We start from the raw sequence: 22,057 nt of genomic DNA on the forward strand, positions 1-22,057 counted from the left end.
TGGTAAAGCTGCTCATAAGGCAAAGAATGCTAGCTCGATGGTCCCCAGAACCACCATTGGATAGCAGCACTGTTAGTCCAGTCTTAGCTGGACCTAGTGTGATGCCCTGAACAGGAGCTGATTCCCTGAGCCATCCAGACCCCCAGGAAGTTTTAAAGGCACTAAATAAAAAAGATCAAAAAAGGAGACTTAGCACCAGTCTACTGGTCTCCACAGCATCCTCTTCTGAAACAGATCCACAGTTAAGAACCTCTAAAGGACAGTATTCCCAGACCACCCCCACCCACCCCCACACGTATAAGCACACACACACACACACACACACACACACACACACACACACACAGGATTATTCATGTAAGCCAAAGCTCTATATTTAGTGTCAGATGCAGACTTGAGTAAATACAAAGGAAGGAAAAACAATCCCATAAAGTTAAGAACTTCCAAGTTTAGAGTTTTACCCTCAGTTCTGGAAACAAAACCAGGTTTTTTAAAAAAAGAAAGACTACAAGTATTTTCTAAAAGCTAGGATGTAACTTTATCTCTATCTGATAGCAGAGTCAAACACTGGGCATTTAACATATGGGTTAATTTAAAAAAATAATCATTCTTTCACAGTGAGGGCTAAACCCTTGTAAGAATCTGCTGGCTTTAGTAGAAAGACACTCATTGGCACAGGGCAATTTCACATGGTGCCCACAACTTCTTCCATTCAATATAGAATAAGGCATTGAAGGGCTCAGCCATGGCTGGAAATCACTGAAGAGTTGGCCTCCTCACCCACTTCTCCAATTAGGAAATCAGATTTACCTTCTAACTACAGACTAAATGGGAACTGGGCCACTGGATGCTTTCTGTAAAATCTCTGATCAAGTCCCCCCCTGATGTTTATTCTACTGCCAGCTGTCAGAGATGCGGTGACCTTGAGGAGACCCCGGAGGCTTCCAGTGCCCATCAAGTCAGCTTCAGGCATTCCTTGGGCATCCAACCAGCCACTGTATCCTCCTTTGCCGTAGGCTGGCAAGAGGAGCTGGACCAACCCAGCCGGAGAAGTCCCGTCTTCCACCACAGGTACTAGAGCTTCGGGCAAGGAAAGCTCCCAGTTTGCCTACTTTGTTATTTCATTATTGAACTTGAGATAGCTTCCGGCCGAGCATGGCTAGCAAACCTCGGTGCTCATTAGTGGTACGTCGGAGTTGGTTCAATGTCAGAACTGGCAGAGTCTTCTTCACAGTTTCAAAGAATCCATGTGGATTTGTCTCAGCAGATAAAATCGGAACAGCACCGGAATGAGTCCTCAGCAAGCAGGAATATGGTGCCCCAGGGCTTAAGCCGGGAGAAACTTCGCCTCCGTTTCCTAGCCTCCGCAGCGGCGTCGGGGCCTGGAGGGGCGGCTGCCTGGACCTCTCCAGGAGGCTCGGAAGTTCCTCCGGTTTTGGAAACGAAAACCAAGGTGAGTCTTTCGAGGGCAGCGATTACACACCAAGGCTTGAGCCAAGGGCGATTCAGCTGAGGTGAGAATCACAATTAATTCCTCCATTTTCTACTCAAACAAAACCGAAGCTGACCCCTTGGGACGGGTAGCAGAGGGAATGATCCCGATCCGTTCACACAGCAGCAGTCCCCCAGCCTGATTATTTTTCTGGCTTGGTTAGTCTAGTACTCCATATACTGAGGGTGGAGACCCAGGGCAAAAAAGGCCACGAAGGGAGGGCTGGAGGGAAAGAGCTCCCTACTGGGGAGACTTCGAGGAGCGAGTTTGCTCCTTCGAGAGGGACCCCCGCGTTCCCTGCGCCCACCCACCCAATCACTGAGCCTCAGTCTGCAAAGCGCTGCATGAGATGGTCGTCCCGTCTGCTCCCTCCGCTGCCACCCCCGCTGTCCATGAATCGGTCACAGGGGAATTCAATGAGATCGGCCTCACTGAGGGCGCACACTGCAGTGCGAGGCCGGTGCGACTGGAAACCCGAAAAGTCTGCGGAGACCCCGGTGCCCATGGAGCGAAGAGGCCGTCGGGTGGAGTACATCTGGCGCACGTGCACCGGGGCTCCCCCTTTCCGTCGGCCCCGCAGCTTCCTCCGCAGCCAGCGGGATGCCCAGGCCGCCAGGGCCAGGAACACCAACAGAGCGTTGACAGCCAGCAGTACCAGGGTCAGCAGCTGGTAGTCCACGCCTCCAGCGCGGCCCCCGACGTGCCCGGCTTCTGGCAGGGTGACCAGACCTGCGCAGTGGTCCCGGGGGGCGACGGGGCATACCCGGCCCCCGAGCACGCCCTCCACGCACACCAGGTAGGGCGTGTCCCCTCGCAGCTCCCGCAGGGTGGCAGTGTCGCTTCGCTCAGGCAGGTAGACAAACCGGTGGAATTTGGGCTGCTGACCAAAGCGGTCGAAGAGCAGACGGAAGCGGGCGCCGTCCAGCGGCCGCGGGCTGCGGTGTTCACGGACAGCCCAGCGCACCGTGGCGGTATCCGTGCCCACCGCCTCCACCGTCAAGTTGCAAAGGATAAATTTGTTGAAGTCGCACGGATCGGACACCAGTGGGGGCAGCATCTCCTGGGCCACGGATGAAGCGGCCCGCTCCTGAGGCTTCAGGGCCAGGCGCTGCTTCTCCGCCCTCTGCCAGGAGTCACTGGAGGGAGAAGGGGCAAAGCTAGATGCGGCGTCCCCCTGGAAGCTCGGGGTAGATCGGGAGGGACCGTTATCTTCCCAGGCTGGGCGGGTCCCCTCGGGTTCCTCCAACAGATCTACGGGTGCTGAGGAGGGGGACGGGTGCTGGGGGTCTGGACCCCGCCGGCTTAGTTTGAGGCCGCTCTGGTTGCTGCTGTGTGTCTGGACCCCTTTGTCCCAGGTCACCCCGGGGAGGGTTCGCCAGCGCTGCTGCTGCTGCGGCTGGGGTTTCCCCAAACCACCAAGAGGGGGAGCCCCCTGCTCCTCCTTGGCCCCAGCAGCGGTAGAGACTGCAGGCAGGACTGAGGGAGGGGAAGAAGAGGAGGCCGCCGAGGCCTGGCAGGAGCCGTTCTGCAATTGCCCTTCGTCCAGGTAGTCCAGGTACTTGCCGCTCAGGGCTGGAGGGTGGCGGCATTGCACGAAGACGGTCAGCAGGCGGCCCTGAGAGTGCCAGTGGCCCATCCAGCGCTTCAAGCCGCGCAGGCGGCAGTCGCAGCTCCAGCCGTTGCCGTCCAGGTCCAGGCGGTAGAGGGCTGGACTGGCGGCGAAGATATCCCCGGCCAGCGAGTCCAGAGCGTTGTCCCGCAGGTTGAGCTCGCGCAGCCGGGACAGACGGCGGAAAGCAGCCGGGTGCAGGGCCGAGAGCTCGTTGCGGCTCAGGTCCAGGATCTCCAAGCTGCCCAGAGGGTCCAGCAGCGTCGAGGGCAGCTCGCGCAACCGGTTGCCTTCGAGGCGCAGCTCCCGCAGGGCGCCCAGTCCCACGAAGGCCTCGGGCGCCAGGTGAGCTAGTTGGTTCCCGCTTAGGGAAAGCAGGCCGAGCCGGGGCAAATGCTGGAAGACGCGACCGCCCAGCTGCTGCAGATTGTTGGCCGACAGGATGAGAGTACTGAGGGAGCGCAGCGGCCCAAAGGTGGCGGGGTGGCGTAGCGACGGCTGCAGCTCATTGCCCGACAGGTTAAGGAAGCGCAGCTTGCCCAGGTGAGCGAAGGCGTTCTTGCCCAGGAAACGGATTCGGTTGGCCTCCAGGTGCAGGTAAAGTAGGTTGCCCAAGGGCGCGAAGGCTGAGTCGGGCAGCGAGCCAAGGGAGTTGCCATCCAACCTCAGCTTGACCAGGCTCTCCAGGCCATCGAAGGAGCCCCGGCTCAGCCGGCCGATCTCGTTGCCGTTGACATAGAGGATTCGCAGCTTGGCCAGGGGCGCCAGGGTACCTGGGACCAGACCGTCGAGCAAATTGTTGCCCAGGTAGAGCTCCTCCAGACGTGAGAGCTTCTCGAAGGTCTTGGGATGCAGCGAACGGATCTGATTAAACTGCAAGTCGAGGCGCCGCAGCTGAGCTAGGCGGTGGAAGTCGAAGGCTGTGATGTTGGCTATGAAGTTGCCCCCGAGGCTGTAGGTCAGCACCTCCTGCGGGCTGGGCAGGGCGCTAGTCTTGGGGACTGCGCGCAGCCCCCGATTGGTGCACAGGAGGTGCTGCTGGTGCTGGCAGTCGCAGCGCTCCGGACAGATGGGCTCCGATGGCGACTGTGGCGGCAGGGAGAAGCAGCCTCCCAGCAGCAGCAAGAAGCGGACCGTCCAGCAGACCTCCATCCCAGACCCACCGACTGCGTGGCTCGCGCGCGGGTAGGGCCTCTGATTTGGCCGCAGCCCCGTGCTCTCTGCCTCATGCCCCTCTCCCTGCCCGCAGCCTCTGCTCGTTCCCCGGGCTGCTCCGTCGGAGCCCTCCCTCTCGTCGGGGCGGGTCTTCCCGAAGGGCCCCTGGCTGGCCGGACGCACCGGGTGAAGCTAGTTTGGCTGGAGCCAGGGCGCGCTAGCACCATCCGCTCCCCAGCGGCCGCCTGCCAGCCAGTGGACAGAGCACAGCAGCCCCTCTAGGCGGGGCACGAGTCAGCCCTCTCCTCCTTTCCTTCCCTCCGCTGAGGGCTTGCAGCAAGGCCTGATCCTCGGCCCGGCCCAGCTGGCCCGGCTGCAGGCGGGAGGGACGTGGCTCAGGACTCCCCAGAACTCCCGGACTGTCCTCGTTCCGCCCAGCCCCAGCCTTGGTCTCTGAGCACTTTCATGGTTCCTGTCCCTCCTCCTCCTTGCTGCTCCTCCTCCTCTTCCTCCTCTTCCTCCTCCTCCGCCTGGCCGCGGGGATCCACTGGTGGAGGAGATACTGGCTGCTCCGAGAGGGTGGCCCGCACGCCGCTGCCTGGAAGATGCAGGCGAGCAGACTGGAGCTGCCGGCCGGAGCACGAACGGCCCAAAAACGGCCCAAAGTGCTGAGGGGAAAGAAGAAAGAAAAGGAAAAAAAAAAAAAAAAAAAAAAACAAGCAGGGCCGGAAACTCGTACTTCCCACACTTGGGCCCCCCTGGGACACCAGGCGGGAAAGAGGATCCGGCGGAGTGAGGAGCTAGCCCCCCGCGAGGGGGAGCAGGAAGCCTTGGAGCCGCCGGCGCGCTGCTTCTGGGCAGCTCTGGGGAGAGCGGCCCCCGAATGGGAAAGGACGGATTGGAACCAGCTGCGGGGCCTGGGAAGGACGGGCGGGCGGGGGCCGGGGGAGGAGGGCTAGCGGGGTGGAGGAGGGAGGGGGGAAGCAGGAGGAGAGGGAAGGATCGCGGAGTGGAGGGGAGGGGGACGGCCGGCAGAGTGGGGGCAGGGGGACAGCCTGCAGAGGGCGGGAGCCGGGAGGGCTTAAGCAGGGCGGCCATAGAGATCTGCAGGCACACAGGGGCATTTTTATTAGAAAAGAGTAACCTGGCCCCTTCCCGAGAGCAGCAGGAGCGAGAGAGAGTCCCCTCGGAGCTATCCGGTGGAAGTCAATTGCCTTGAGAGGAACCACCCTCCCGGAGTTGGGGCAGGAAGTTTTCCCAGCTCTTGGCGCGGGGCCATCAGCATTATATAGGAAGTTTTTGGCAGGCACATCAAGGCTGTCTGAAGAGGGCTGGTGAACGGGCGCTGTCACTACCCCACAGATAGAAAAGGCGGGCCATGTATAGAAGGGCCCGTGTTCCGGCCTCCCGCATTTGGGGAAGGAGACTGGAGTGGGGGAGCGGGGCATCAGCCCCCTGGTAGGGAAGCTTGTCCAACATGGCTCCCAGAGAGTGGGCGTTGGCACCCGCGGCCAGCCTGGCAGACCACTGGCAGTCGGTTTTTGTAGTCAAGTCCCAAGAATTCTGTTATGGCCTTTTAAGCCCTTGAAGTCAGTTTCTGTGGATTCTAGAATGAGTCTCTGTAGGGTGCGTTTAAGGTCTGTGGCACCGTTTACTGGAGAGATTTGCCAGGCTCTCTGGTGCCCACCTGCAACACTTTTGCTTTGGAGAAAGCAGCATGGAGTGATACAAAGAACGATGGAGAGGTACAAGGGCTGGACTTGGAGCCGGGAAAATCTCGAGGTCAAATCCTGCCTCTTAGCTGGGTGGCCCTCGTTATGTCATTTAACCTAATCTAAGCCGCAATTTTCTCCTCTGTAAATCAGGGACAATAAGACCGGTAGTCCCCATCTCTACCATTGCTGCGAATGAGATGATAAATGAGTGACTAAAAACGCATTTATTCAAGTCTTTACTGTATGCTAAGCACTGTGTTTGTAGGTTAAAAGGGTTCCCAAACCTTTACTCTGTATTTTTCAGTTATAAACCTAGTATAGGGAATGAAATCATAATGAAAAGCAATATAGCACCATGAATTATCCATACCGTGCAGTAAATCAGCAATGACAAAGTGCCCAGAGAGACAGCTAGATACTCCAGTGGAGAAAGTGGCAAGCCTGGAACTGGGAGGACCTGGATTCAAATCTGACCTCAGATACTTTCTAATTATGTGATCCTGAGCAAGTCACTTACCCCCAATTGCCATTCTTCTGTCTTAGAAGTGATACTAAGTCAGAAGATGTTTTGTTTTGTTTTTTGAAAGTGCTCAGAGTTAGCTGCTATACAAATTGCCTAGCCCTTACCTCTCTTCTGCCTGGGAACCAATACACAATATTCATTCTAAGAGAGAAGGTAAGGGCTTTAAAAAATAAAAAGGAAAGGCACCCGGTTAAGTTTAATCTGCATCATTTAACATTTCCTCCATCATTTAAATCAAGACAATCAACAAAACAGGAAATCAAGTCCAGAACTGTAGTTGGCTGATTTGTCAATTTCTGTGTAAACACCCCCTTTGAAAATTTAACTAACTGCTTTTCCTAGTGCCAGTGAACTCCAGCACATCCCTGACTGCAGAAACTAGGGAAAGGAGGGAATGAAAGTGGAGTTAGGCACTCAACCAGGGACCCTGCTGCCTCTTCCAGATGAATTCTAGAACAGGTTGGAAATGGAGCAAAAAAAGAAAGGAGCCGGGTAAAGTGTTTCTGGTGTAGTGGAATTGACCTTGGCTCTTCCTGACTCCAAGGCCAGCATTTTATCCACTTGTTTCCTCACAGTGGCATAGAATGGAAGAAACCACAGGTTCAGCTCATCCCCTGCTTCTGGCTTTTTTACAAGGATTTGGCACGTGTGGCCCTGAGCTAGGCTTCAAAAGTTATAAGAGGGGAGATGGCACCAACTGGGAGATGAGACTAATCTCTCATCTCCATTAGGGTCTTTTTTTTTTTTCTGTCTGTCTAACTTTTCCTTCAAAATAGCCTTTTCAAACCTGTTGTGGCTCTGATATGAGCTTTACTAACTGTTCAGTGTATGGAGTTCTGATCCTGGAGTCAGGAAGACTCATCTTCCTGAGTTCAAATTCTGCCTCAGATACTTACTAGCTATGTGATTCTGGGCAAGTCACTTCACCCTGTTTGCCTCAGTTAGCTTATCTCTAAAATGAACTGGAAGGGGGCAGCTGGGTAGCTCAGTGGATTGAGAACCAGGCCTAGAGATGGGAGGCCCTAGGTTCAAATATGACCTCAGACACTTCACAGCTGTGTGACCCTGGGCAAGTCACTTGACCCCCATTGCCTAGCCTTTACCATTCTTTTGCCTTGGAGCCAATACACAGTATTGAATCCAAGATGGAAAGTGAGGGTTTTTAAAAATAAATTATTTAAATTAAATTAAAATTAAAAATACATTATTTAAAAATAAAATAAAATGAACCGGAGAAGGAAATGACAAACAACTTCAGTATCTCTGGCAAAAAAAAAAAAAATGTAAATGAGGTCACAAAGAGTCAGACAAGACTGAATAGCAAGAATGATATTGAAGTAGGAGGAAGAGGAGAAGGAAGAGAATTTTATAATCATCCCAGGATATATGATCACAGCCAATCAGAGCATGGTTTTTGAATGGCTGCTGCTCTCTTTACCTTTGTAATTTCGTATTTATTATTTCTGCCACGAATACTGAAGCTATAAAATACCTTTTGGAGGGTCTGGATGACAGAAGATGAACAGTTCTCTGTAACACTTCATTTTCTTGAAAACAATCCATATGCCATATGTAGTTAGTGCTCTTGGAAGTTATTGCTGTCTGGCCTATTTGAAATAAGTATAAGCAGGTCTTTCTGGTGCCATAGTTTACTCCCATTTACAAAGAGGTGCCACTTAAGCCCCTCGATCCATACACACTGAATGGGAGCAGGAGCCCCTGTTCCACAGCTGAAAGCGATCTAGTCAGGCTCCTTCCGGAATAGAAGTAGAGAGGAGTGGCTCCCAGATGTTCCATCAAGTCTCTATTTCCTAAGGGAATCCATTTCTGTAAAGTGTGGCCTTTCGAATCTTTGAAATCATCCACAAGCCCCCCACCCCCACCCCGCCCCAGTATGTATGTATTTATTTTTAAGAAGGTATGTTCAGTGTGGAGCTGTTACAAGCAATGCCTGCCTCTGTGAGTGTTACAAAATATGTTCAGGGTAAATGGAATGAAACTGCCTCAGAGGCTGCTGGAGGGCAAGAGGGAAAACAGCTGAGTGGGCTAGGGCTGAGAGTCCACCCTGGGGCATGGCCAACAGGGGATGGAAGCATCTGGTAGCTTCCTAATTTAATGATTTAGTCTTTCAAACTATGCTAAACTCAGTTGTTTCTATGTAATAGAACTTCCAATGCTGTCAGCACTCTCTAAATTCTAGTGCCTTGTGGCAAAGTCCTAGTTACCCCCATCCTAGATACAACTCTTGTACTTTGCATATATGGCTGTCTTCAGTGACCTACAGTTCTTAGGTTCTGGGCACTTTGGCATTTGGCATTTGGTTTATTTCTAGAATATACACCTCTTCAGGGAGTGAAAATAGGTTTGTTTTTTTTTCATGAATTGAATACAATAAAAAAATCACATCATTGAAGGAAATCACACATGATTCAGAAGATATATTCTCATAATTCCCATTGCAACTGATGGTACCAATAATCCCTTCCTTGTCATCATAAAATAATCCGTCTCATAATAATAATAACATGGGCTGACATATAGAACTTTACATATATTATCCCCTTTGACCTTCAGAACAATGTGAGGAGCTGGATACTGCTATGAATATTGTCCCCATTTTGTAGATGAGAAAAATGACTCAGAAAAGTTGTCACTTTCTCATGATCACACAGCAAACAAATGTTAAGAGTGAGGCTTTGACCCCAAGTCCAGCTCTCCCATTTTCCTGGCTTTCTGTCCCGTAGGAGCTAGTAATCTAAGAAAAATCCTGCTGGGAAACGCACAAGTGGTCCAGAGTGACAACAGAGTGCAATCCTTAAATGTCTCTGAAGTTTTCTGTTACATAGAGCCCAAAAGGAAGCGCCCTTTCGGGGTAAAATTGGGGAAAGCATATATTTGAACTAGACGTCAAGGGCAACAGTAGTGTTTAGTAGGGTTTCTCCTAGTTATCGCCTACTTCTTTTTTCTGCAGGCTGCACTCTTAAATCTCCACACATTCTCCCCCATGCCACAGAAACCTCTTTGCCCTGCACTCTTGGATCCCTTCTGCAGATTGGCTGGTTCCTCTCTTCTTAAAGAGGATATTCACGCTAGCTATTTGTGGATTCTTTCTTCTCCTGGCTGGCTGCACTTAGAACTCTCCCGACTTTCTCTGCCGTGCCCTAGGGCTGGGTTTCCACTCTCCCTTTCAGTTCCCTTTTTGTGTGTTTTCCCCCATTAGAAGTTAAGCTCTTTGAAGACAGGATCTCTTTTTCTGCTTGAATTTGATTCCTTGGGCACTTAGCACAGTACCTAACACATAGTTAATACTTAATAAATGTTTGTTGACTTGATTTGACTTGGCCCATGTCCCAAATGCAGGATACTCCAGCTCTTAATTACTAAATAAAAGGCCCTGAGTGAAAATCAATATTAATTTATGGTCTCAATTACATATTTAAAAGTCTGAAGTCTAGGGCAACTGGGTGGCTCAGTGGATTGAAAGCCATGCCTAGAGACGGGAGGTCCTGGGTTCAAATTCGGCCTCAGTCACTTCCCAGCTGTGTGACCCTGGGCAAGTCACTTGACCCCCATGGCCCACCCTTACCACTCTTCTACCTAGGAGCCAATACACAGAAGTTAAGGGTTTAAAAAAAAAAAAAGTCTGACGTCTAGATTGGGAAAGTTAAGGAGTTAAATTAAGAGATTCAGACCATAAACAAACTGTCACCTTTGTTATTTATTTTGCCATGACCCCTGTCAGAAGCTAACAGCCAGCTGTGTGAGAGAGGAGCCCTGGACTCTGGGGAAGTTTCTCCAAACCCGGGCAAAGTCACGAAGATCAAGCCCTGATCTCCATGAACACATTCTCCACCCCTTGCCCCTCCTTAGTCAATAAGATGAGTAAAAGTCTCCAGAGAGTAGCTCTGAAAGTGGAGGCAAAGGAGGCAGTCTTGTTTTCCCTGCCATTCACAGTCTTGAGCCCTTAGGAAGCCAGGAAAAACTGAGCAACTTGTCAAGAGATTGGACCTTTCTTATACAAAAGAGGAGAGTTAGAAAATCATCCCTGGGAGCCATTGCCCTTCCTTCCCCCTGAGAATTGTGCTGGTCTCAGACCCAGAGATGTTTGGCAGCCCCTATTGCTAGTCCTGTAAAGACTATCACTCAGTAAATAAATAGCCTTTGGATATCACAGTATTGTGCCTGTTTGTTGTTGTTGTTGTTGTTGTTGTTGTTTTGTTTACTTTCCTAATTTAGATGCTAATTTCTTAGGGCAGTAAAAACTACATTTTTCTCTGCAGATTCCTCTAAATGTGTAATAACTGGAGTTTGGATCTTTCTCTATCACTTTCTGCTTCTGAGACCTTGGGCAAGTCACTTGTACCTCAGGGCCTCAGTTTCTTTATCTGTAAAATGAGGGGAATGAACTAGATGTCCTCGAAGCTCCCTTCTAGCTCTATGATCTATCATAGATAGTTCTATAGACAGATCTATCATCTGGAGAGATGCTGGTAGCCAAAGTTGGACATTAAAACTATGAGAGAGATCGAAAAAATTCTTTTCATTTTAAGGAAAAAAAAAAGACCATAAACTCAGAAAATAACAACAATCCCAGCTGGGGCCAGGAATGGGGCCAATTCACCATGGGAGATTAATGTTTGGGTAGGTCAAAGGAAAGGGTTCAGACCTTTATTTACTTACTTTAAGAAGAATTAATGAAGGGTGAATTTCACCCTGTTTAAGTGTTGGGAAGAGACAGGCTAGTGGATATACTTCTGGAGAAGGACTGAAGGAAGGAGTGGTTTGTGTAGACAAGGAAGTCTATTAGGAAGGAGAATCTGAAGTCAGAACACAAAGAAGATGAAAGTTAGTCCTGGTCATTCCAGAATCCCAGGGTTGGAAGGAACCTCTGAAGGTCATCAAGTTTAGACCATTTTTTTTTGCCTAGAAATCCCCAATACAAACCAGGAATCATTCAGTCTAATCTTGAAGATTTTCATTCAAGGGAAAATCATGATCTTCCAGGACCTGTTACACTTGCCCACCCCCGTGCCCCTCCCCAATTTGATCTTTGGAGAACTCTCCCGGTTAGGAACTTTTTTCTTAAATTTCCTCCCACCCATTGCTCCTTCTGCTCTCAAGAAAGTATTGGGCGGGGGAGGCAGCTGGGTAGCTCAGTGGAGTGAGAGCCAGGCCTAGAGACAGGAGGTCCTACGTTCAAATCTGGCCTCAGACACTTTCCAGCTGTGTGACCCTGGGCAAGTCACTTGACCCCCATTGCCCACCCTTACCACTCTTCCACCTAGGAGCCAATACACAGAAGTTAAAGGTTAAAAAAAGTATTGGGAAAGAAGTGGGGTTTGATCTTGATTTTCTGAGGAGTAAGAACTTCCTTTCCCTTACAGAAGAGGTCTGTGAGAAAGTGCTGAGGTCAGAGTCACAGGCCTTGGGTTCCAATCCTGATTCTGCCATTTACCATCTATGTCACCTTAGGCAAATCACTGGACCTCTCTGAGGCCAGGCTTCTTCCTCTGTAAAATCAAGGGTTTGGACAAGATGGCCTTCAGGGTCTCTTTATGGTCTAAATTTAGATTCCTTTGATCTTACATTGTGTTTGCTTGTAAAATCTCAATAGAATAGTAAGCTGAAACTTAAACAATGATAGCTGTGTGGGTGTTCTCATGGATAATCACACCTCCTGTTTCTCCTCCTTTGGGGAACACATATTTTACTACTTAACCAACAGGAGGAATTATTTGGTGACATTGTCCTAACAGTAGAAAACCCTAGCCCGGAGGGAGGCTAATTTTTCCTCTGAGGTCCCTGCTGCACTCAGGACCAGCTGTTTTATTCAGAAAAGGTGATTAACAACTTCAGGTGTTATAAGGCACTGGGCACAGATAATCAATAGATGTTAAGCACCTACTATGTGCCATGCACTGTGCTATGTGCTGGAGATTCAAAAAGAAGCCAAAAATCCCCCCTTCCCAGCCCTGGAGGAGATTACAGTCTAATGAGAGAGATAATATGCCACCCGCTATGATAAATGAGACATAATCATCCTATGGTCCATCTTGACTTGATCCTCAGTGCTGCCATCTTGAACGGCAGGGGATTTAGTGGGGGGAGAGTCCTGGCATTGAGGTTTGAGCCCTGACTCCAGCATTTCCATCACTTAGTGGCCACCAGACTTGAAGGGATTCAGGCACTGAGTTTCACTCCGAAGAGTCAATTTACTCTTCCCTGAATTTATTAGGCCATCTCCCACCTCTGTGCCTTTACTCAGACTGGCCCACCATATACACACCTGGAATGCACTCCGTGCTTCCTTAGTCCTCTCAGAACCTCTAATTAAACTTCTTGGATCCCTGTAAGCGTTGCCTCTTTCCCACACAGTCCCAGTCTCTCAATTTCCAACAGAAATGACTTCCCATTTGTTTATCTCTACACAAGTTTTATCTCCTGGAGAGAAAGTAAGTTCTCTGAGCCCCGAGACTATTTCCTCTTATCTCATGGCCAGCTTCTAAGCAGTGTGGGTTATGTAATTGGAATTTAGTGCTTGTTGGTTGAATTGAATTGAATTTCCTAATCTATCAATCTGGAATTTCTGGGGTCCTTCCTCCTCCTTCACTGATAGGACGAGCTGGGGCTCCTCCCATGTTCTGAGACTCTATTGATGTGACATATGCGAAAGGGAGGGGAAACTCTAAAGTGCAGAAGAATTAAGTTGTGAGGGGTGAGGTCTTAAGGCTCCCGATTTGTATCTCCAGAAGCATGCTCGTGGTAGATACCTAAGAAATGCTTGTTAATCAAATGACTATTTGATTTGTGACCCTCCCTAACTCCCCACCCAGCCACCCAAACAGCTACATCAGATAAGTTGGTCGCCACCCTTAGCTTAGTATTGTTTTTAGATTTCTATTTTCACTCCTAAAGAGGGAAATATTGATTTCTTCTGAGTAGAAAGGGTGCAAAAAGCACACTACTCTAGGCAGGAAGTAAAGGAAGAAGGAAAAGAGGAAGAAAGGAAAGCAAGAAGGAGGAAAGGAAAAAAGAAGGAAGGAGAAAGGGGAAACCTAGAAGGAGAGGAAGGAACAAGACTTCAGAAAATATGACATTGTGTGTAGACATTGCTTGACTTTTTGATGAGTGTACTTGATATCTTACCTGAAGGCTCCAGACCTCCGGAATGGCTGGAAAATGGCTTTTGTCTGAGGGGTGATTCCACAGGGTGGGGAATATTCTTATTTTCTTCCTCAAAACTTGGGAGGATTGAAGAACCAGGGACTGGGGAGGAGTTGGCCCAATGGAGTGTGCTTAAGTAAGACTCCAAAAATATCTTGACAAGTTAAAATGTAGGAGTGATGCAAATGAATTTTAATGGAGATAAGCCTAGTATTACATTTGTGTCCAAACAATCAGCTTCAGAAGTAACCGACAGAAGAGGAGGGATGGCTAAATGGCAATTTATTAGGAAAAGGAGCTGAGGGTTTAAGCAAATTTCAGTTTCAAGTTTGCTATGTCAGCCAAGAAAAGCAAAGACGATCACAGACTGAATTAAGATGTTACACTACCTCTGACCTCACTCTTCCAACTCCTGCTGTTGTGAACCCAGCAGGCAGTTGACTACTTCTCCCCTCAGGGGTCTAGGACTGTGGGATCGTAGCTTTTAATATTATTGCTCACAAGCCCCCATCCAATGTGGACACTAATTTCAACCAACCAGTTAACACCAATTATCTTTTACAAAAAGGTATATTCTGAAAGCATGGCAAGAATGATCATTACAAAACGATCCCCCCAAACTGGGGGGCACATCCTTCCCTTATACAAAGTGCCTAGGGAGAGAAGAGCACATATCTTGTATATACATGAGGTTGGGTGAAGCCCTGTAATATTTGGCCCTGAGAGCCCATTTCTTCCCTCAGAGTTTCCACCAAGTTCAATTGAGAGTGAGTCTGAATTTAGCAATGGGACAATTGCTCCCTTGCTTTGCTCTGCTCAGCTCAGCTCATCCTCTTTCCAGGATGGGATGTCTTGACTGACCAATCAATTTACAACTGGACTGGGTTCAAGCAGGGAGTACAGATGCTATGCTGACCCCTTAGAATTGGTTGCTGCTGCCATTATCTCTAGGACTCTGGTCAAAAGTGGGACCTCAGGTAACAATAATAGATAAGGGCCCTTCTATAGCAGATCTACAGATCAGGACAAAAAGAAACGTTAAAGAAATGTGGGTGCCCTGTGCTCAGGAAGACAGGGAGCCAGAGAGATAGGGAAGCCTGCCCTTTCCCTTAGGATAGAAGCAATGGGATGAGGATGAAGGGGACAACCTAGAGAGGAGAAAGTAGAACTTAGCAACTGAATGGCTGGGATCAAATGAAAACATACATAATATATATGTAATACATATGGGGGTGAAGAGGAAGGAGACAAGCAACCTTTAAACTCCTGCTCTGTGCAGGCATTGTGCTAAGTACTCTACAGATAGCATCTCACTTGATTTTCACAGCCACCATGAGAGATGGACACTATTACTAGCTCCATTTTGCCATTGGGATGGGAGAGAGAGGAAGCATGGATGAGTGAGGTTTCTAGCCTGTATGACTGGAGAATGGTGAATTCTTTAATAGAGATAAAACTAATTTATTGGCATAGATAACCAATAGCTGAGTGTAATTCACAGATAAACTATTGTCACAACTATTTTCAGACCACACACTCTAGAGCCAAATGGACTTAACTACCCCTTACATGAGCATCCCTTCATAAAATATTAGAATATTAAATTGACTTTTATGAAGCTATATAAAAACTGAATAATAAATTAAATAATAAATAATAAAGTTGGTAGAACAAATTCTAATACCTAAAAATCACATGGAGACAAAAAAAAAAACCCTTAAATTTTAAAAAGTTAAGACCTGGAGTAGACCTCAGAGGCCCTCATTATACAGGTATAGTGCTTTAAAGTTTATGAAGTACTTATTACATATGTTATTTCATTTGATCCTCACAACAACTTTTTGAGGTAGGTGGTATTGTTATGGCCATTTCACAGATGAGCAGTCTCAGAGGAGTAAAGTGACTTGCCCAGGATAACTTACTCTCTCCCCTGCATGACCTAGCTAGCTGCCTCTTGAGAAGAACATTAAAGACCATCTAGACCCACCTCTTTTTCTTTTCCACTCCTGCCCCATGATATACGAAAGTGGTGATCAGAGGAGTTCTCCTAATGAATATGATGAGTCTACAGGACAGTGAGTCTTTTTCTGGAACCTTTGATTGTCCAGATCTCTTTATAGAGTGTGGGTATGCCTTCCCCTGGTACCTTTTATTTTTTTTTTTTAAACCCTCACCTTCCATCTTAGAATCAATACTGTATATTGGTTCTAAGACAGAAGAGCAGTATGGGGGTAGGCAATGGGGGTTAAATGACTTGCCCAGGGTCACACAGCTGGGGAGTGTCTGAGGCCAGATTTGAAGCTAGGACCTTCTATCTCTAGGCCTGGCTCTCAATCCACTGAGCCACCCAGCTGCCCCCTGGCACCTTCTTTTTTTGGGGGGGGGGGTGATTTTATTTAATTAATTAATTTTGAATATTTTTCTGTGGTTACAAGATTTGTGTTCTTTCCCTCCCCTCTCCCACCCCCCCTCCCATAGCCTATGCGCAATTCTACTTTCTATGACACAAGTGTGTCATTGATCAAGATCTATTTCCATATTGTTGATATTCTGGCACCCTCTTAAGAAGACAAAAAACCAACTTGGAATGAAACTTTGGTAACTGGGATACCCCATGAAGAATTTATTCATTTAGAACTGCCCCATTGGTTCCTTCTAAGGCATGAGTCTCTGAGATCAGTGATTCTTCCAAGATGAGCCTTTTGGCTGTGCTATTTGGGAGTATGGAAGGAGCTATCATTTTGTGCTATTATTTAGAAATGAGGGTTAGTTCAGATCTGCTCCATCCTTTAGGCTTATATTCCCAGTCTATCTTTTGTCCACAGGGTTAGGAAGGAGATCTCTTTTCCTCCTCCACCAGGAACCATTCTCAGAAGCACTTGATCACTACATGAGTATGCCTCTAGCTTTCTGAGCAGATAAGACCAGAGGCCAGAGAATGGACTTTCCCTTTCCAAGACATGGTAATGGGCAAAGCAAAGGTGGAATATCCTGGCAACGCTGAAGGGAATTGCACATACTTGTGCCCATATGGCTAAGATGATGTTCTTGAATCCAATAATAAATAATAAAGTTGGTAGAACAAACTCTGATACCTAATGTTCTTGAATGTTTTTGAATCCAAGCCTTCTGTGTATTGGAGGTAAAGGATGGATTTCTCAGGCAGTATGAAATCAGTACCTACTCTTCTATTCAAAGGGAGATGTACAGAGCTTTCCTGTATAGAGCCAAACTAGGAAGTTGCCTCAAGAGTTTAGAAATCTAAGCAGATTGGCTAAAATGACAGCAGGGGAAAGTAATAAATGTTGGTGGGGATGTGGCAAAGTTGGGACATTGATGCATTGTTGTTGAAGTTGTGAACTGATCTAACCATTCTGGATGGCAATTTGGAACTATGCCCAAAGAGCGCTAAAAGACTGCCTGCCCTTTGATCCAGCCATACCATTGCTGGGTTTGTACCCCAGAGAGATCATAGGGAAGAAGACTCATTCAAAAATATTTATAACCACGTTCTTTGTGGTGGCAAAAAACTGGAAAAATGAGGGTATGCACTTCAATTGGGGAATGGCTGAACAAATTGTGGTATATGCTGGTGATGGAATACTATTGTGCTCAAAGGAAACTGGAGAAATTCCATGTGAACTGGAAAGACCTCCAAGAATTGATGCAGAGTGAAAGAAGCAGAGCCAGAAGAACATTGTTCACAGAGACTAATACACTATGGTAAAATCGAGTGTAAAGGACTTCTGTACTAGCAGCAATGCAATGATCCAGGACAATTCTGAGGGACTTATGGAAAAGATGCTACCCACATTCAGAGGAAGAACTACAGGAGTGGAAACACAGAAGAAAAACAACTGCTTGAACACATGGGTTGAGACAGACAATGTTGGGGGATGCAGACTCAAAACAACCACACCAATGCAACTATCAATAATATAGAAATAGGTCTTGATTGATGACATATGTTAAAACCAGTGGAAAAGCCCATTGGCTATGAAGGGGAGGGTGAAGGGGAAAGTAAGAACATGAATCATGTAACCATGGAACATTTTTCTAAAAAATAAAATTTAAAATGCAAAAAGGAGAAAGTTTAGAGATCTTGTTTTGCAGGCGATTTCCTGAGCAAATGTGCCAGTTGGAGAGAGAACATAATCCATTTATTTCTCCCCCACTCTTCCACATAGCTAGAGGAGCAGTAAGGGACTAAGACCACAACATGGGGGGAAAGAAGAAATTATGACTTTGCCATCCTCTCTTCCCCCACCAACTATTACGGTGAGTTATTCAGGAGTGTACATATAATGAGAGAAAATTGTCTATCCAGAATCCTAAGGGGCTGGTTGATCTACTGGAGGAAGAGAAATCACAAGGTGCCCCTACTGACAATTGGAAATTTGGGAAGAAAGAAATGAACCAGAGGGGGAATACAGAGTGGATGGAATGAAAAGAACCAGGAAGGGCAGGAGAGGATCTCAGAATCCTGGGGTTAGAATTCTGAGGAAATAACTTGTCATTGAGGAGTTGGGTTTGAACTCTGGAGAAGGAAACATCTCCAAAACCCAGCTCTTGCCTACTATTGACCTTCAACCAGTTCCTGAGAGAAATCAGCCATTTCCAGAACATCTTTTGGTCTCATATTCTAATTTAACACCTGGAGAATTCTCATGCAGAAGTTACCAGAGAGTGACCTGAACTGCTTAGTTGCCTTTGGTGAGCATTAGCTTCACCTAGGTGGCTAGGTCACATCTGGCACCTTTACCTGATTCTGATAACATCTGTGACTTTCACTGTGGGCTTAGCCTAGGTTAGTCAGATAGATGGGGGGAAACTGAGACAGAGAAGAAGGAAGAGTAGCCTTAGCCCTGCTAAGGACAGAAGTGATTCTTTGCAGAATCAGATGATGGAAGAAAGGTAGAATTGATTAAGAATAGAGAATCCTCAGCCCACATACCTTACCCTGTCCTAAACAACATTTTATAATAAACTTGTTACCTTTTAATTGAAGTCACAGTGGTTTTCAACTGGTCTAAGACAGAGAACAGCCATCGTGCTCTCTGAACTTAAGAAGATCATCAGCCCAGACTGGGTTAAGAAAAATCCTAATCACCCATCTTTATTTACCATCTTTCATTATAAGTCTGGGAAGAGTTATGTAGGACCCTCTATAAGAGCTAGGGAATTCAATGGAATGTTGGAGTATTTCCCTGATTCCATGTTCAATTATATTCCATGGGAAGTCTTAACATGGGGTGGTACTGAGTTGGAAGACCTGGGTGGAAAAGGAACATCTAACAAAGTAGGCAGGAAATGATAAGAATTGCTTATGGGCTATCATGAGTACCTTATATGTTTTCTATATTTATTTATGGGCTCGCATGAACATTTTGTACCTTTTGCATTTTCTATAAAAGCTGTGAACTATCATACATGCATTTGTTATTTTCAATCCTCAAATAGAAACTTGGATCCTTTTATCTATGTTTGTGAAATTTGTTATTACTAAGTCAGTTTAGTTATGTCCAACTTTGGGAGTTTTCTTGGCAGAGATAGAGGAGTGGTTGCCATTTCCTTATCCAGCTATTTTTACTGATGAGGAAACTTGAAAGGGTTAAATGACTTGTATAGGGTCACACAGTTTGTAAGTGTCTGAAGTCAAATTTGAACTCAAGTCTTCCTTATTCCAAATTTGGTCACTCTGTCTTTTTTCTGAACCACCTGGCTGTTTGCCATTTGTGAAAAACTAGAAATTAATTGTTTGTCAAGTTTAGAGATTTCCTAGAGTAAACTCTAGGCCAGTGATTCCCGAAGTGGGCACCACCGCCCCCTGGTGGGTGCTGCAGTAATCCATGAGAGCGGCGATGGCCACAGGTGCATTTATCTTTCTTATTAATTGCTATTAAAATTTAAAAAAATTAATTTCCAGGGCGCTAAGTAATATTTTTTTCTGGAAAGGGGGTGGTAGGCCAAAAAAGTTTGGGAACCACTGCTCTAGGCAGAAGATTTTTAAAAAGCTAAAAAGAATATGCCCTTCTGGGGGAGAACTCCAAGGCTGCACCCAATCCAGTGGTCCAAAAGTTTAGGAGGGCTCTGAAGCAGGGCAGACATCCAGAGGAGCCAGCTGTGGCCCAGAGAGAGAGGTTGACTTGCCCAGGGCTACACAGCTAGTTACCAGAAGATCTGGGTTTAGAATTTCAGCTAACATTTTCCCCCACTGCATCACTTCTTTTCCAGGCACATAACTTAAGAAGAAAAACTCATCCACCAATGCAAAGATTCAGCATCATTTGGAAACCAACACACAGAAACATTGTTTATGTCAGAGCAGAGTCAGCTGAACCCGACTGTAGGCACATCTGGAAGATGACAGAGAAAGATAAACTGTTGACTAAGCTTCTTCAGCTAAGAAATAGAGCAAATCCCTATAGTTACAGTGTGATGTGTGTTTATATGTCACTAAAACAGCTGGAGGGCTCAAATCTTCCCCACCCATAACGATGGGATACAATGAGGATTCTCAGGAGATACAATAGTGTTTCTTTCTCCTAGAGATTGTATTGAACCTTAAAAATGCTCTGAGACCTCTCCTCTGGGTTTTCCAGGGCATCTTTCTGGCTCTTCTGGTGGCTCATTTAATAAAGCTTCATGTTTGTACTTGACTTCAGCCTCTTCATTTTTGAAGAGTTGGATACATCAGGAGCTTTCCAGTTGCTACCCAATAAAATGCAAACTCGTCAGCCTGGCATTCTTCTCCCTTGAGTTCCCACGATGCCTCTCTATTGCATAGATACCAGTTTTTGTATCTTTAGCCAACTGTAAACTCCACAAGGGCAGGAACTGCGTCTTCTCTAAGCTTTGTATTTCCTGGTCCCCCAGGGTTTACCATAGTGCTTTACACACACAGAAGGTATTAGAGAAAGGCTCGTTGAAGTTTTTAAATACTTTCATATCAAGTATGTCATTTCATTCTTGTGTATAACAAATGTTTATTGACTGATGATTGACTAATAATTCACTTGGTTATAGGCTTGTTATGGCAGCCATGCAGTGGAGTGAATAGAGTGCTAAGTCTGGAGTCAGGAAGCCCTGGGTTTAAATCCTGCCTCCAATAATTACTAGCTGTGTGACCTTGGGTGAGTGGTTTAATCTCTGCCTGCCTCAGTTTCCTCATCTGTAAAATGGGGATAATAATAGCACCTCCTTCCCAAGATTGTTATGAGGATCATTTGTAAATCACTTTGCATGCCTCAAGGTGCTATATAAATACTTTGGTTATTTTTCAGGCATGTCTGATTCTTCAAATTCATTTGGGTTTTTTTTTTTTTTTGGCAAAGACACTAGAATAGTTTGCCATTTCTTTCTCCAGATCATTTTATTTTATTTTATAAACCCTTACCTTGTGTCTTAGTTAAAACAAAAGAGCAGCAAGGGCTGGGCAATCTGGGTTAGGTGACTTGCCAAGGGTGACACAGATAGTGAGTGTCTGAGGCTGGATTTGAACTCAGGCCTTCCTGATCCAGGGCCAGTGCCCCATCCACTGTACCATCTAGCTGCTAGTTATGAACTATTATTGTATCTAATCTAAAGGTACAGGAAGTGACCAGGGGAAGTATACACTGGTGTAGTTTTGAGAGAGGACATCCCCAAGATCCACATATTTGTCTCATTTAAAAGAGTGGCTCCTTTTGGAGGAGAAATTCTGTGCCAATCTTGAGTAGCCAAATAATTTACTCTAGCCCATGGAAATACTGGGAAAGCATTTGCAAATTTCAACCAAAGGACAGACGTTTTGTATTTAAGACCAAAGGACATGGCTGGAAAGGAAACGAGAGGCAGGAAATCTCTTTCCACTTTTCACATTCTCTATAATTTTCTAAAAAGACTTGCACTTCGAGTCTTCGTCACCCCAGATGCCAAAATGGGAGGTTAGACCAAAGAGGCCCAGCACAGCTCCAGGATGCTAGCTGGCTCACGGGGAGGAAGATCAAGGATTTCTGTTGGAAGAACCCAAGTGGGTCCATGGTGACATTATTTTATCAGGTCATTAGATAAAGGGATGGCTTGATTTAGGATGCCCTTCCTACCTACAGAAGCTAAAACCCACGATGTCCAACCACCAAACCACCCTTCCTCCCAGGGCCCAAAGGGGAAATCCAGGGGAATAGTAGGAGAGGTGGGGGAGAGGTCTAGAAAGAACAGACAAGGTCCAAAATGCCCCAAAGGCAAAAGACCTTTTAGTTGGAACTCCAGGGATATTTATAGCCTAGCTCTAAGGATTTTCCCTGTGAGCCCAGCCCCCAAGCTGACAGGCTGCTACAGTTGGTTTACAAAAGCAAGGCTTTTGCTGCAACCCTGCATTACAGTTTTGAACACTAATACATGTATAACCCACTGGAATT

General features: G+C 46.9%; 2 protein-coding genes across 2 annotated transcripts in view; both read right to left on the reverse strand.

Moving 5' to 3' along the window:
- Positions 1–394: 394 nt before the first annotated feature.
- On the reverse strand, positions 395–5,143 carry TRIL (TLR4 interactor with leucine rich repeats). Its single transcript, XM_044677981.1, has one exon. The coding sequence runs from the start codon at positions 4,251–4,253 to the stop codon at positions 1,818–1,820; it is 2,436 nt and encodes an 811-aa protein (XP_044533916.1). The 5' UTR covers positions 4,254–5,143; the 3' UTR covers positions 395–1,817.
- CPVL (carboxypeptidase vitellogenic like) overlaps positions 4,652–22,057 on the reverse strand; it is a 196,919-nt gene continuing 179,513 nt past the window's right edge. Inside the window, exon 16 of the mRNA XM_044678865.1 lies at positions 4,652–4,924. Coding sequence (XP_044534800.1) covers positions 4,652–4,924 — 273 coding nt within the window. The remainder of the gene's footprint in view (positions 4,925–22,057) is intronic.

The sequence above is a fragment of the Gracilinanus agilis genome, chromosome 5 (assembly GCF_016433145.1).
Source record: "Gracilinanus agilis isolate LMUSP501 chromosome 5, AgileGrace, whole genome shotgun sequence".
Lineage (NCBI taxonomy): Eukaryota > Metazoa > Chordata > Mammalia > Didelphimorphia > Didelphidae > Gracilinanus > Gracilinanus agilis.